At 45.0% G+C, this 14923-nt stretch overlaps 1 protein-coding gene across 2 annotated transcripts in view; it reads left to right on the top strand.

Moving 5' to 3' along the window:
- The window catches only part of SH3PXD2A (SH3 and PX domains 2A), a 246181-nt gene that overhangs the window by 33168 nt on the left and 198090 nt on the right, over positions 1-14923 (top strand). For both annotated transcript variants that reach the window (XM_079312063.1, XM_079312062.1), the window contains exon 2: positions 8542-8622. In XM_079312063.1, coding sequence (XP_079168189.1) covers positions 8542-8622 — 81 coding nt within the window. The remainder of the gene's footprint in view (positions 1-8541; positions 8623-14923) is intronic.

The raw sequence follows: 14923 nt of genomic DNA, 5'->3' as shown, positions 1-14923 counted from the left end.
CACTCGATGACAAAGATCCCTTTGCCTGAAATATGAGCAGAGCTCTACCAGTCCTATTTTGAACATCCCTCAAGTCAATTCCTTTTGTGCCAAAATTAATTCAGCTGCTTCTCTCATAAGCCTCTTTGATTTGGCAGCATCCTTCTGATAGTTTACCAATCTTGCTTTCATGTGAGGTTTGATCCAGCACCGTGAGGGGAATTAAACTCTTTCTGTTGGCCTCTGTGAATCTAATGATGCTGTAGTGGCAGTCAAAATCAGATGCAGGTTGTACCCATTTGGACCACGATTGGATTTAATATACAAACACTGCTCTCATCTGAATGATCATCATCACTGATAGCAGCAGAGTGATCTCTTACAGCTGAAGATGGCAAGATGTGTTAGAAACTAAGGAGTGATTTTAAAAATGCTTGTATCTGTCTCAATGCTTTACTATTAAAACTCATTTCAGCTGAAGGAGGATGAAGCCAGTTTTGAGTCAGTTTTTAAGATTTGTTCCTTTGTAGAGGAGAAGGACAGGGGAATTAAGTGATTTCATTTTAAAGTGCTGTTTCTCCTTGGTGTCTGTTCTTTTCCTTGCAACTGGAATGATGATGTGGGAGCTGAGAAGTGATTGGCTTAGAGGGACCTCTACCTCACTTCCCCATCCAGCACTGGCACTGAGGATTTCCACATTAGGCTGTAGTCTTTGGGGGGGATAAGTTTCAGAACAACTTCAGTTGCAAATCAATCTATAAAACCAATTTAGTGAAATTGATGTAATTCCTGTATTCAAAATTGGTCAGTGAAACTTGGAAGATTTAAAATTCTGTTTTGTCTGTTGGCTGTTTCTTTTTCAAATTCTCTTTTCTTGAATGGAGATTCTATTCTTCCACCAGGACAGTCTCATATTTTAGGGCTGTCATGAAACACCGACCATCTGTTGAGGAGAAGGGCACAAGCATTGAATTAAAATAGTTTATCAGTCAGATGGCATCCAGATTTAAGAGGCAGTAAGCTGAAAAATCTTTCCCTCCATCTGCAGCTGTATCATTTTTGTTTGCTTGCCTTAGCCTCTTGCAGACCTGGTTAGGGTATTTGAGAAGGCCACGAGGGAGGCAGGTTTCACACAGAGCCTGTATGTTCTTGTTTCCATTTTACATTTGTCACTCTAAGATCCTAATGCTCTGTAGACTTAGATGTTCTGTTTTCTAATAACCTGACAACTCTTAGATGGCAGAAAATGAGTCTTGTTGTTATTCTGCTTCACAAATAGTTCCATCACACGTGGAAAGTAAATGCAGGTGGATTGAGACAGACTGGAAACCGGAATGAGTCCACATTGTGCTCCACACAGATGCTCCCTCTCCCTCATGCACATGTGTAAATGTAATGGGTGGATGTTGTCCACTTCCTTTGTCTCCTCCCCTTGCAGGGGAGCTGCTGATCTGCTTCCAGAAGCTGGGAAGTGGTAGTGCAGAATTGACCAGCCTTTACTAATCCTGTTTCTGTTTCTCTTTCCATAAGCTGTAGTTGTTGGATATGCTGGAGTTAAGACAGCCTTGACAGGTCTTTGACATGACCCAGGATATCAGTTAAGAACAAACAAAACCCTGCTAATGCAGCACAGATACTGCATGTCTGCAAGAATCAGACACATCATATTCTGCTCACACACCCCCAAGAATGAGCTTAAATGAGGTAATCAAACAAGCCTGGCGAGAGGCTCTGAGGTGGTTTGAAACCACGCTGCAGGGCTCCCAGCTACTCCAGTTCTGCAGCTCTCTGGTCAAGTTACTGCCACAAATCATGGGTGCAGATTCTACTTTTTACTTTCTTATGCCTCTCTTGGTCATTTGCATGGCTGTGCAGAGAAATACAGCAGGGAACTTTTCTGCTGTTGGCTTATTGCTCTGATTGTGTAGAACATCTTAGCAGGAAGGTACTGGAAAGGCCTGAAGACAGTGTTTAGAAATTCAAGTTGGCAAATGCCAAAAACCTGAGGGGTGAAGTTGAGACTAAATCAGAATTTGAACTATGAGCTTTAAAACCTCATCAGTGCATGAGAAAAATATGGGAGGCTAAGTACTGTCTTACTCTGCCTGTGTAAACACGATGAGCTGGATTCCTCATTCAGACACAGCCCTGTTCTGTGTCTGGCCTGTCCCCCTGAAGCTAGGAAACCAGCAAAATCATCCAGCCAGGTGCCTCCATACTCAAATGAGATCCTCTTCCTGTGTTCCAGGGATGTCTGCTGGCTGGCTTGAGGCAGTTGTTTGCTATTCTCATTTGTTTATAAGTACTGGGATTTGGCAAAGAGAAACAGATTTCCTCCTGGTTACTGCTCCACCAAGAGTAAGATCTGTGTCCATATAGGTTGCAGTAGTGGTGTGGTTTTCTAAACTAGAATGGACCCAGTTTGAGTCTTGAGAATATGACTAGATTAGGAGCTAGAAAGGAGGGGGGGGTTTTGTGTACTTAGAACAAATTTGGTGTGTTATGGCTGAAAAGAGAGCAGCATTAATCCTTCTACACTGTAGCTTAGAAATGAAACAAGATCCACAAAAGAAGTCAGTAGAGAAAGGAAAACTCTTGCATCCCCTTCCCATTTTTTTCTTTCCCCTCACTTGTATGTTTATTTTGACTGTAAATTAGCTTGCAAATTATGATGGAAACTGGAATTGCTATGTCCTGCTTTAGTTGCCTGTGTGGTGGCTGCTCACAGATGAGAACTGGAAAATGCTAGAGCTATTCAGTTTGCTCTCTCCCAGCATACTGTAACTCTGATTTGCTTCCAAGACTTAGGTACATGCAACATTTGTCCATGAGACCCCTGGGTCATTCTGGCTTTTTCTCAGTTACACTTTCCCCACTGGTAATGGAAACACGAGCTGGGTAGAGGGGTGTCTGTGACACCACATCTGGTGCATGAGGAAGCCAGACACCCCACACCTGTGTGCAGCCCCTCCTGGGGCTGCTCTGAGGCATCCTGCCCTGGCAGCAGCCACCCTGCAAGGACCTTTCCTGTCTGGGGCTCCCCAGGTCTCATATTTCTTCCAAGTCTCATCTCTGTTTCTCAGTTCAGTCTTCAAAATCCTGGAGTGAGAACAGCTCTGGAGTGGGTTTGAAAATAGCTCTTCCTTGTCCCTGCCTGGCTGAGCTGCAGTACCTCAGAGACCCTTGTGCTGAAAGGTGATCTCATTGCATGGCACCACTGATGGGCTTACCACAGGCTTGGGACTGAGGGTCTGACTTCATCTCTGTGGGAATTTCCCAAGTCTCAAGGTGCTTTTTTAGGGCCTTTTGGATGCTAGTGAGCTGGGCAAGAAGCCCATGCTGTGCTCACTGAATCCAGAGTCAGCTGTGATCCAAGCCAGGTGATGTGTGTGTGAGAAGGGCTTTCATTCTCTGTGCTTATTCCTGGAGCATTCCACTCTTCCATGCTCTTATAGAGGGCAGAAATTGAGGCCACTAATGTCCCTTATCCCAGGGAAGCCCCAGTTACTGGTGCCAGTGTCTTACAAGGTGGGAGAAGATGCCTAAGATCAACCAACCAGGAAGCTGAACAGCTTTGCAGCTTTGGTCTTGTGGGTACCAAAATTGCTGTCTCTAGGCTGATAGCACTTGAAATCTGGATCTGGGCCAGCACCAATGTGTGCTCATCAGCACATCTTTGACATTAAAATGGTTATGCAAACAGTGAGTTGGTGCAGTGGCTGTACTCTGGTAATTTAGGGCACAGATGTATGTTGACTTTGCTACAGTTTAAATTGTTTTAATGCAAACTCCTCCAGGTAAATGGAGCAGCTGAAATTGCTGCAAGCCTTGCAGGAGCTGAGTTGATTTTGCGTGGAGGTGGACCAGGGAGCTTTCACATGCTGAGCAGTGCTGGTGGAAAGCTTCCAGCTCAAAGGCAGTGATAGCATCTGAATACAGGGGAGAAGGAGTATCTTATCCAACTCAAACCTGATTCATAGGAGGACAAACATCCAACACTTTAATAGGAGTCTTTGAAGAAGCTGACATTGTCCAGGATAAAAGGGGATGTTGTGATGGTATCTGCATACAAACTGCACCATAGTGTTGTCTTTTGCATTCACAGACCTCTCTTAATAGCTAATGTTTACTGTAATTACTTATTAGAGGTTAACAACACCCTCTCTTAAGTGTGCAGGGATATTTCTGGTTTCTGCTTTTCAATCTTCCTTTTGCCAATAGCTCCTGTATTTGTGTACATTCTTATCTTGGTTTCATCAGACAACCAGTTTCAGACATTTGTCTTCCACTTTAGCTCATCTGGTTGTAGATGACGAGACATTAGCCTGTAAAAAAAACCCGAAAAATTGGTCACATGAGAATAACCTGAATTTGTTACCTCTGGGGTTTGTACTGGCTAGAACTGGATATTTTCCATTGAAAACAAGACAGTCAATGATAAGGTCATGCCCAGTGATGTTAGAGTGGATGTGTTCTGTAGTAGGAAGTCATCTCTCCTCATTGCTCATGTAGGCAATAAAGGGGGAGCAATGACTTCAGTTTACAATAAATTTTCTGCTCTGTGGTGGGTAAAGTAGAAGTTTCCCAGAGCTAGAATTAAACAACAATAATTAGCAGCTGATAAAATCATCCTGTCACCCTGCACCTTCTTTCATAAGCCATGAATATTAAGAGCTACTTATCAAGCTCAGTCCCTGATTAATATTCTGCAGTCTTTAAAGGCATGCTACTTTTCTGAAGAAAGATTTATTTCAAAATACAGTAATAGGTCAAAACAAAGACTGGACTTGGGAAATTAAAAACTGAACATTCTTAGTGGCTGGAGCACCCAGTGATTGCACAGTGAGTTGTCATTTGCACTTCAATTTTCATCCATTGTTAAGGACCTTTTGTTAAGGATTTTTAAGGTGAAGCTTTTGAATAGCATCTGTGTTTTGACTCCTTTATGTTTATAAACATGGCAGATACACAAAGCAGGTCTCTTTGCCTTTAGTAATTAATTAGTATAGCAATTTGGAATCTTGATCACAGTGTAGTTGTGTGTAGGAAAACACTGTGCTTACATGAAAGAGCTTGCTGCGAGACATGTAAGGTACTTTGATTTTATCTTCTTTTATCAAGACAGAGTGTGCCTAGGAGCTGGGGCTCTCTTGTGGGCAGGAGCAGCTGTGTGTTGGAGGGGTGGCGTGTGTGGCTCAGTTTTGGGGAGTTGCTGGATGGCACAGGAACCCTTCCCTGGCTCTGCAGGCAGCTGTGAGAGCGATGCTGGCTCTGCTGGGTGTCCAGCGTGGGATGACTCCTGATTTATCCCCTATTTCCTGCTGCCTCCTTGTCCCCTTGCATTTGCATGACCCTGGGCTCCCCCAGGACTGCTGTTCTCCCTCTCTTTTGGGACATTGTTGATCACTTTCATAGCAACCCATTTTAAGATCTTAGAAAAAAAAAAATCCTAATGGTGAGCTAAGCTGATGTAATGTTTGATGCTCATGAAAAGATTATGCATCTGACCAAGGCAGCAGAAGCACATAACTTCCAAACTCAGATCTCTAAGGAAGAGAAATGTGATATCTCAGGCTTCTGAAACCTCTAGACCTTGCATTTATAATCTGCCATTTTACTTTTTTCTTTTTTTTGACCAAACCCCATTATTTTAAATGGTGGCTTTTGGGAAGCAATTTGATTTGGGCAAACAAGCAAAAAATATCAATAGCTGGTTTATGTTTTGCACCTGTCTCCCACTAAGCAGATTCTGAGCCCACTGGTTTCTCACATCACATAGCACCAGGTTATGATTAAAGGCTTTTCTTGGTTCTGCTGTAATATTTCCATGAAATAGAAGTCAATGTGTCTCCATGCTGCCCAATCCATCCCTTACTGAGCTTGAGGAGACCTTAGGCTCAAAGAAATGTAATTGCTGTCCTAAATGTGCAGCAGAATCCTGGCTTGACTGAAGTTTGTGACAAATTCATTCCCAGAGAGCCTAAATTTCATATCTGGGGGTGTATCTGCAGTGGGGTGCTGCTCCTACACCTGTTCTCTGCACCAAATAAATCCAACAATCTCTTTCCCAGAATATCCCTGTGCATTCAACTCTGCCCCTTCTTGTGTCATGGATATATTGTGCCACTTACTGCACCCCCTTGAAGCAGGATTGACTTCTGCCTGCATTAGATTTTGACCAAGCAGACTTGTAGGCTGTTAAATATTTTGGGAACTCAGTTTTTGTGGGTTCTGGAGAATAGCATGGAGAAGCCTAAAGTGCCATGAAATTCAAAGTGCCTGGATGTCTGTGGCATATGTGTTTTGTTTCTAGTTTCTGAAAAAAAGTTGCATTATGAAAGAAAAATTATAATCTTTATTTACATGTGCAATATGTTTCTCCTCCTGTCTCATCCTCTTTGTGAGAACTCAGGGCCAGAATTACAGTATCTGAAGTTGCTTTTGGATCCTATTCAGCTCCCATCTGTCAAGATCTGTTTTTAATCGAATGGGTTTTCCATCTGAAAGTAGCTGTTGAATAGAGAATGAGTAGAAATATTTGTGTGTGAATTAGCTCAGAGTGAAGCTACAAACTTTTTTTTTTTTTTCCCACAACAAACACATGGAAAAATATTCTTCAGTGTAGAGTGGCCAGCTTGAAAATTGGCAACAGCACTTCCTTCCCAGGCTCAGACTCCTCTGCCTTGACTGCATGGGTAAGATCTTTAAAGGGGATCTGAAATTTTCACATTACACAGGCTTATCTCCCCTCCATGCAGCAGGGCAGTGCTGATGTCACCTTTGTGTATATTGGCATTGCAGGAAGGAGGTTGGGTGGTTTGTTTTTCCAGGAGAATTATGAGATGCAGCAGAGTAACTTGGGTTTGCTGAGATCAGGCTCTTACCCTGGGAGTTTTCCCCTTGCCAGCCTGGATGGTCTCTGCCCTGGTGGGAGGAGCAGATGTGTTTGATGCAGTAATGAGAAAGGCCCCAGATCTCCTTAAGAGCTTGTGCTCAGCATCTCCAGTTATTGAATGCCATGAAACTGGGCTGCAGGAGATGGGAGGCAGACTGCCTTGAGGACTGAATGTGGTTGTAACAAGCAGAGAGGAAAGTATGGCTGCAGGATCTCTGTGGTTTCGGGGAGGATACCTCTCCTACTGGGAAAGAAGAAGGAAAAAAATCCATTAGTGGTCCTTGGAAAAGTGTTGTTAAGCCCAATATTCAACACCCCTCCAGGGATTTTAATGCAATAGTTTTTATTAGCAAAAGTACAGAAGCAATTGAATCAGTAGCTTGGAAGATGGTCTGATGTCTTGGGAGAGATGGAGACAGAGGAGAGGGTGATGCTTATCCATCCCCCATTGCTGGAGACAGCTTCACTTCTGCATCCATGGCCAAGGGGAGAGCTCCTGCTGCAGTGCTGTGGCTGAGGGAGGAGGACTGCTTTCCTGTTTCCTCTGCCAGATTGTTATCTCAGTCCATATGTGAAACCTGAAAATTGCTTTAAAGGCCCAGAAGCTGTCCTGGCTGTGACTGTCATTATATTGATGCTGCATGGTCACCATTGATAGCTCCATCCTGTTTGCTGAGGTCTTGTTGGGGATCTGTCATCAAGGCAGCAGAACCAGCACTGGCCTGAGGGCAAGTGTGTGAGAGAACAGAACTTGACCCATTTTTAACTTAAAAAAAATAATAATTTTTTTTGAGGTACCAGGGTCAAAAGGAAGCATATTGATGTTTTGTGTGTGTATTTTTATGTATATGTAGAAGTTTGTATGTGTGTGTATGTGTACGTGTGCGTGCAAATCAGTTTTTTATCACAGCTTCTGGCAAAACAGTGTTTCTGGAAGAGGATTGTTTTTGGGATGGACTAGGGTTGGACAAGGGAAATCCTGGGCTTATTCCAGGCTGCTGTTGCTGTTTCCATCAATGCAAGGAAGCAGTGTCACTCTCACTGTCCGGATGTGCATCACCTTCCAGTGGGTGCCAAAGGTGCCGAGTGTCTGATGTGACTCAGCAGGAGCCGTGTGCTGTGGCAGGGTTTGGTTTCTGTCACACGTTTAGGGGTGTGAGCAAGCAACTGTGTTGCATGGCTGTGATTCCACAACACCTGTGGAGCTGCATTTCCTTTGAATTTCCTGTTGAACCAGAGCCACTCCTTGCTTGGGAAGGGTGACAGCCACATCTCCATATAGAGACCCTGGAGTGTGGAGCTGGGGATCAGCACCTCATGATAAGCTGTTGCTTCAGGGGTGGAATTGCTTTCCCAGCAATGCCTGTAGCTGGCCCTGGGACCCTCCAAAGAGGACAGAAGGCAGGGTGTGCTGCCACAGACAGAAAATGTGGCGTTGCATAATTAGAGCTTGTATCCCAGGTGGAGAGCACTGAGTATTCCCCCAAGATTTCTGGTGAAGGCTGCAACAGCTTTAATTTAGGCTAGTCCTGCTCCCAGGCTATATTCCTCACTGTGAGTGGGAGCAGCCAGTGAGGTCTGAAATTAACCTATGTTGACTGTTCTGCCTTTGCAAGTATCCTGTGCTTGTGGCCCAGGCTGATTTGTGTTTTCTTTTCCCTGAACAGGTCTATATCATCAATGTAACATGGTCTGACCTGACTTCCCAGATCATCTACCGAAGATACAGCAAGTTCTTTGACCTGCAGGTAAGTCTGTCCTGTCTAACATAAAATATTATTTCTGTTCATGCTTCTAGCCGTGTTTCCAGCTGGGTTAATAGTGCCTTTAAATAAGGCTTTGTGCTTGTTTGGTCTGTTACATGTCATGATCTTGAAACTTTTCAGACTCTGCCCTTGTAGGGTATAAGATAAGTGGGTGGTATGCTCACAGTGAGTAACTTGCACTGTAAAGACATTTAAAGCTGACATTTTCATGAATGGCTCCTATTAAAGAGGGGATCTAATTTTAAATACTTCAGATACACTTAAAACAGAGTGCTACATTTTGGGGCCCCAGAAACTACGTACCCAAGTGACTAAAAACAACAGAGCTTTTGCACTCTCCCACAGCAGTTCAGTAATGGAGATTGCAGTGGAAACTTTGCAGTCTCTCTTCCTAACCATCTACCTAGCCAGCCAGTGTCCTGGCTCCTGCTATTTTGTACTGCTCCTTGGCTCTATTCTGTGCCTGGATGTTTAGATTTCATCAAAAGCTTTCTTGCTGGATAGCTGCTGATCAAAGTCTGAAACCAGGAATTAGATGCTTCATTTCTGGTGCTGCTCCCAGGCACCTGCATGGGTAGGGGGAACTTTGGGTCAGGTGTTCTGCTTGGCAGTAATCCAGATTCACTGATATTTTTGTATCACTGTAGTTTTGTAGGCAGCAAAACTAATTGCCTGGGGTAAAAATAAAATATGTGGTTTGAGAGACTCTTGAACTTTGGGGAAAAGGTTGATTTTTGGACTGGAGCTTGGGTATTGGGCTGGGCTGAGGTTACAGTATCAAGTGAGTCCTCAGGTCAGTGTGGAGGATGTAGCTGACTGTGCTGTGTCCTGAAAAGTAGCACTCAGGCTTTTTGCATGATAAATTAGGAAAAAAAAATAAGTTATTGTTTGGGGTATCTTAAAAGAGCTCTAGTTGATTTTTTTCTCCCATTTATGTTTCATTTCTGGTAATTGGAAACCTGTAGTCTCTAGGCTGTTTTGTAAGCTGTATCAGTTATTATGGCCTCCTGGCCTTTTGGGTGAAATGTGACCATTTCTAGAGCCAGTCCTAATTTCTGTTTGCTGTGTGACAGGAAAACAAGAGGGATGTTCTTAAGCTTCCTCTTGTACCCATTTCCATTTCTAACTGGGCTGAAGAACCTGGCCTGCCAGTCCCACTGCTATAAGAGTATGTCAGCATCTTCTGTCTGCTGTACCTGCTAAAGATGCAGCTCCCTAGTCACAAACATTTGTTGTCAGCACGTGAATTGTGGCCAAAACTGTTTCTTTCTTTTTCTCTCTTCTTTCTCTTTTGGTCCCAGTTCTGTTTTCATGTATATGTTGTTCTGGGTCTCCCAGCCTTTCCTGGTAGGTTTGAAAAGTTCCCATCAAGAGTGGAGTTATCAATGGGGTTAGTGTGTTGGACAGGAAATGATGTCTCAATCAGGGAGTGAGTCCTGAAAGGTCCCATTGATAAATGCAAGGGGGCCTAGCCAGTGGAAAACTCCTGCTTGCATGAGGCTGCTCCCCCCACGAGAAAAAATGACAAGAAAGTAACAAAATTCCCTTCTTTAACCCTTTTCCCTCTCAGGGATCTCTGTCAGGGCCAGCACTGCATGAGCAGGGGCAGCCCTCTACAACAGCCTCTCCAGCTCTTGCAGCATGAGGTACAGCTACAGAAATTGAGGTCTTAACCCGAGATTTCCACAGTCCTGCCATGTCTCTGTACAATGTGCCAATCTGTGCCTCAGTTTCCCAGCTGTGAGATGGGGACAAGGCCCTGTGTGCTCAGGCTGCCATAACATGCTTTTAGACTCCCAAAGGTGATAGGTGATTTTTTATTTATCCCTTCCTATCACTTTTTGGATTTTCGATTATGCCTGAGCATCTCTGAGGTGAGGCAAAGGAAACTGCTTTGGGTCTTGAAAAGAAATTTGTGTTTCCAGCTCTAGTGAAGCCTGCAAAGAGAATTGGAAAAGCAAATGAATGCTAAGGGGGACTTCAAGTAACCCTTGAATTTTGGGAAACTTATGGCTTGATACAAGAAGAGATTCTTGTTCAAAGAGAAATTAGCTGGAGATCATGGGATGACTTGTGCTTTCCAGATTTTTTGCTGGAAGTTTGAACTTCTAACCTAGCACTGGTTGAACGTGGGGTTTGCAGTCTGATACCATACATGGTAAGGTGGTCTTAGCATAATCAATCTACTTTGATAACATCCCTGCTTATCCCCATGTGGCACTTCTAGGAGAAAACCAAGCAAATTCTCAGGTAGTAATGCTCAGCCAACTCACAGGCACCACTCATGTCCAAAACAGCTGGAGTCCACAGGTCTGTGCCAGCTCCACTCACCCTGCTGTGTCAATGACAGAGCTGCACTTCAGGGCTCCCAAAGCCTGCACGTGTCTCACTTGCTCTTGACTGGAAGTGGAGGAACAAGGGCTGACTTGTAATGACTTAATCAGGGCTGCAGTGGCTGGCATTGACAGTGACACTGGATACCACCCGTGGGGAAACCCAGGGGGCTGCCCAGGAGCAAGGAGGGAGGAATACAGATAATTAATTTCACTACTCCATTTTCATGTTTCTTTAAAGAAGAGCCCACCCTTCCCCAAATGGCTGTCTCCGTGGGAAGTGGCTCAGTGGTTTTGAGAGCTGTAGCATTAGTAGAAACTGCATTTTTAAAGCACTTATTTGCAAATTCTATTAGGCACTGCCAGCAGTAAGAGGCTGCTCTGTCCCAAGGATTCAAATCCAAGGAGAGTTTGGCTGTGCTGCTTCAGCAGTGCATATGCTTGAATTGGGAGTCAGGTTTATTTTAAGTTTAGTAATAGGGCAGTAAGGCTGGTCATACCATAGGATTTGTTTGCCCCACAAAGGTATAAGAAGTCCAGCAAACAGAACCCAAAGCAGCAAGAGTGTCAGCCCTGTGCTGTTTCAGTGAGGGCTGGATATCTGTAAACACGGATTTTAAATTAAATTAGGGCATTGCTGTATCATTTAATTGTGCAGCCATGTCACATCTGCTCCTGAGCATGGGTCAGATGATGGCAGCAGAATACATGGCAGCACGTGGGTGCCAGTGTTTCAGTAAATGGGATTGAAAAGATTCAATTAACTCTGCATAGATGAAAGCATTACTGTAAATTGCTTGTCAAATCCAGTTATCTGTTGTCTTTCACTCTGGGGAGACATTTGCACCTGAGCACTATGTGGGATCAAAGCTGCCTCCTAATGCAGTATTTTGAATGTTGTTTTATTGCACTTGCCTGCAGTGCAGAACAGAGGAGTGTGAGGAGAGTGATGTGAACATCACTTGTCAGTAGTGCTGGGCCTTGTGACGGGCTGGTGGCTCACTGGGTCACATTCCCTGGATGCTCTTTGAGGTCTTCCATCATCAGTGGATTTGCTGCTGGTGGTTGCAGAATCCTGTCCTGAGGTGATGGTTCTGTAGTCCTGCTGTTGTCCCCAAAGGAGCTGAGAAGGGACACTCCTTTATTGGTATAGCAGGGATAACTCCTGGCATTTCCACTGTGCAGTAAAAGACATCTACAGATGCAAGGCCTGTGTTTTTCTTGCTGAAAAGAGCTTTAGGAGGCTGGGAGCAGAATGGAGATTCGCAGTTGAGTGTGTGCATAAATAATTGCCCAAAGCATAAGGTGGAGAAGTGTAGAGATGCAGGCAGCTCTCACCCTCACAGTGGCCATGCTGGGCCGGAATACAGCCACAAAGTTTGCAGCTGGCAAGTATGAAGGATGTGTCTTTCCCCTCTCCCCATGTCACCCTTGCAGTTGCCCAGTACCACTTTGTGCTTTTTACAGCTATTATGACCCCAGTTGGGTGCTTGCCCCACTGCTAGAAAACCCCTTCCCCAACAAAGTGGGCAGGGAAAATGGGACCAAGGATCCATGTCTTGTCTCTCAGCTTCAATCACCAGTGGTTATCTGCTGCATTTTACCCAAGTGTTCTCTGATTCCATGCCTGCAAGTCAGAGCATGAGCAGGACCAGCACCTCAGCAGGGGTACCAGCCCCTGTGTTCTGTGAGGATGGCTGGGTCTCTGTGCAGAGCTGGGGGAGGATCCTGCCTCACAACAGGTGTAATGCAGCTTTCTCCAAGGCAAAACACAGCAGCTGGATGCAGCAGCATGCCACAGTCCCAGGTGGTGTGTTTGGCTGTGCAGGAGCTGAGCAGCATTGCTGCCAGAGCTGTGGCAGGAATGTGAGGTAGGCAGATCTCAGCCTCTCCACACAATGACACACACAGGCTGTTTGGCTGCAAGGAGATGTCTGAAATGTCACAACATTGAAAAGGCAAATAAACAAGGCTCTGTTCAAGCACTGCCTCTGTGTATCAGCAAAATTCTGTCTGCCCAACGTGGTTTGCTGATCTAAGCAGGTTTTCTTCAAAGTGGCACAGAAAGAGGAACTCACTAGCAGCCAGTTAGAACATGTAAAAAGTGAAGACTATCAGGAATTTTATTAGGAAGAGGAAAGACATGTAAGTTGTTTCCATCTTGATGATTAAACATCAAAAGCTTTCAATTTGTTATTGCTAGGGTCATCCTGATTGTTTATAGTGCTACAATGGAGTAATGTAGCATTGAGGATGAAATTAAACAAAAATGGTAGTATAAAAATTAGCAATTGCAACCTGTATCACTGCTTTTCTTACTCAGACTGGAGTTACATGAGCATTGCTGCTATCAGTTGTTCTCCTGTTATTCTGTTCTGTGACAACATCCCTTTCTCCATTACCCTAAGCTGTATCAAATAGGGTAATGTCCACTCCTGTTCCCAGTTTGGTTGTAACTGTGCCACATGCCTGAGCACCCTGGATTTCACTGGGTCACTATGATTTGAAACAGGACCTGGTGGCTTTGGCATGCAGGCTTTGAGGGGTAAAACAAAGAGGGAATTCTGTGATTCTGGTGGAATTGTGTATGTTCACTCCAGTATTTAGTGTTGTTTAATTGCCCAAATGGAGACCTACAACCTAATTCTGGTGGTCCAGTGCAGTCTATGATTGTTTTTGTAGGGCCTCTGATATTTCATGTTGTTCATGCTTTTAGTTCTGCAGGAGTGGGGAATGGACAAGTTCAAGCATGCACTAAGTTTAGCAGTGTTGAAGAGTGTAGGTAAGAATGCAATGGGGCAAGTGTTCTCCTGTGTTTGCAAATGCTGACTCCCAACCCTCAACCCAGCAGGTTTCTTTAGCAGGATGAGCAGTCACCCCTGGTGTTCCCAGCCATCCAGAGCAGCAGGTGTAGGTGCCACCCTGTGTGGAGCTCCTGGCTGGCACAGAGGGAAGGGAGGAAAGGAGGGGCTGCTGCAAGATACAACTTGCCCCTCTTGCAGTGTGGGAGGTTTGTGTTGAAAGGATTCCCAGCCTCTGAGGAGCTCAGTGAGTGTTTCTGTGTTTCTGGGCTGTGTGTGTGCATCTGAGGGTGCCTAAGGAAACAGGCAGGAAAGCTGGAGGAGAAGCTGGAGTTGAGTGAGGCAAGGGTGGAACAGCATGGCAGACATTGCTGCATCAGGCTGTGGTACAAGTGCACAGTGAAATTGGTGTTTCTCCTGCTGGGCTCTGTATGTGCCTCCCTCTGCTCTGGGCTGTGCTGGCCTTGGCCAGCATGCTCTGGGTTGCAAGGATCAAGTTTCCCCTGTTCCCTTTCCCTTGGTGTGGGATGTGTGGGATGTTGGGCCTCAGCATCCTGGCCCTGCTGTAGATGTTGAGAGCTGCTGTGAAATCCTTCTCCAGACCAGGGGCCTGTCTCTGTATCTGCCCATCAGGTTCAGACCCATGTCTTGGCTTCAGGGACACCCCTGATAATCTTGGAAATGTGGGGATGGAGTTACTGCAACAGCTGTGGGATTTCATTTATAAACAGCTTCCTTAAGAGCATTATTGAATCTGAAACAAGACTGGAAAAATTCGGAGGAAATCTGAACATGGGTCTGTCAACACATCTGTTCCCAAAGGTCAGTGCTGGCTCCTTGGGGAGAAATGGCACATCCTTTCTTCTGAGTAAACACAGGCCAGTTGTTTGCTGCTGTTATCCCAGACAGTGTGTGGAGAGACTTGCAGTGCAAGGTTTGCAAGGAGTGCAGAAAACCAGATTTCCAGGAGGAGCCCTGTGCCATCTGTGAGGGCTGGCTGTGCCTCCTGCATTTTGGCAGCTGTGCTGGAGCTCCTGGTGCAGCCACGCTTGCAAGACTTGGCTTTCAGTAGGAGAGACCCCTCAATTCCTGCTCTCAGAAAAATACCCCAGCAGCAAGCTTGTAACAGACCTTCCCAGGGGAACTGAG

This window comes from Erithacus rubecula (assembly GCF_903797595.1).
Source record: "Erithacus rubecula genome assembly, chromosome: 9".
Classification (NCBI taxonomy): domain Eukaryota; kingdom Metazoa; phylum Chordata; class Aves; order Passeriformes; family Muscicapidae; genus Erithacus; species Erithacus rubecula.
Note: the sequence above shows the minus strand (reverse complement) of the source record. Positions and strands in the feature narration are given on the sequence as shown.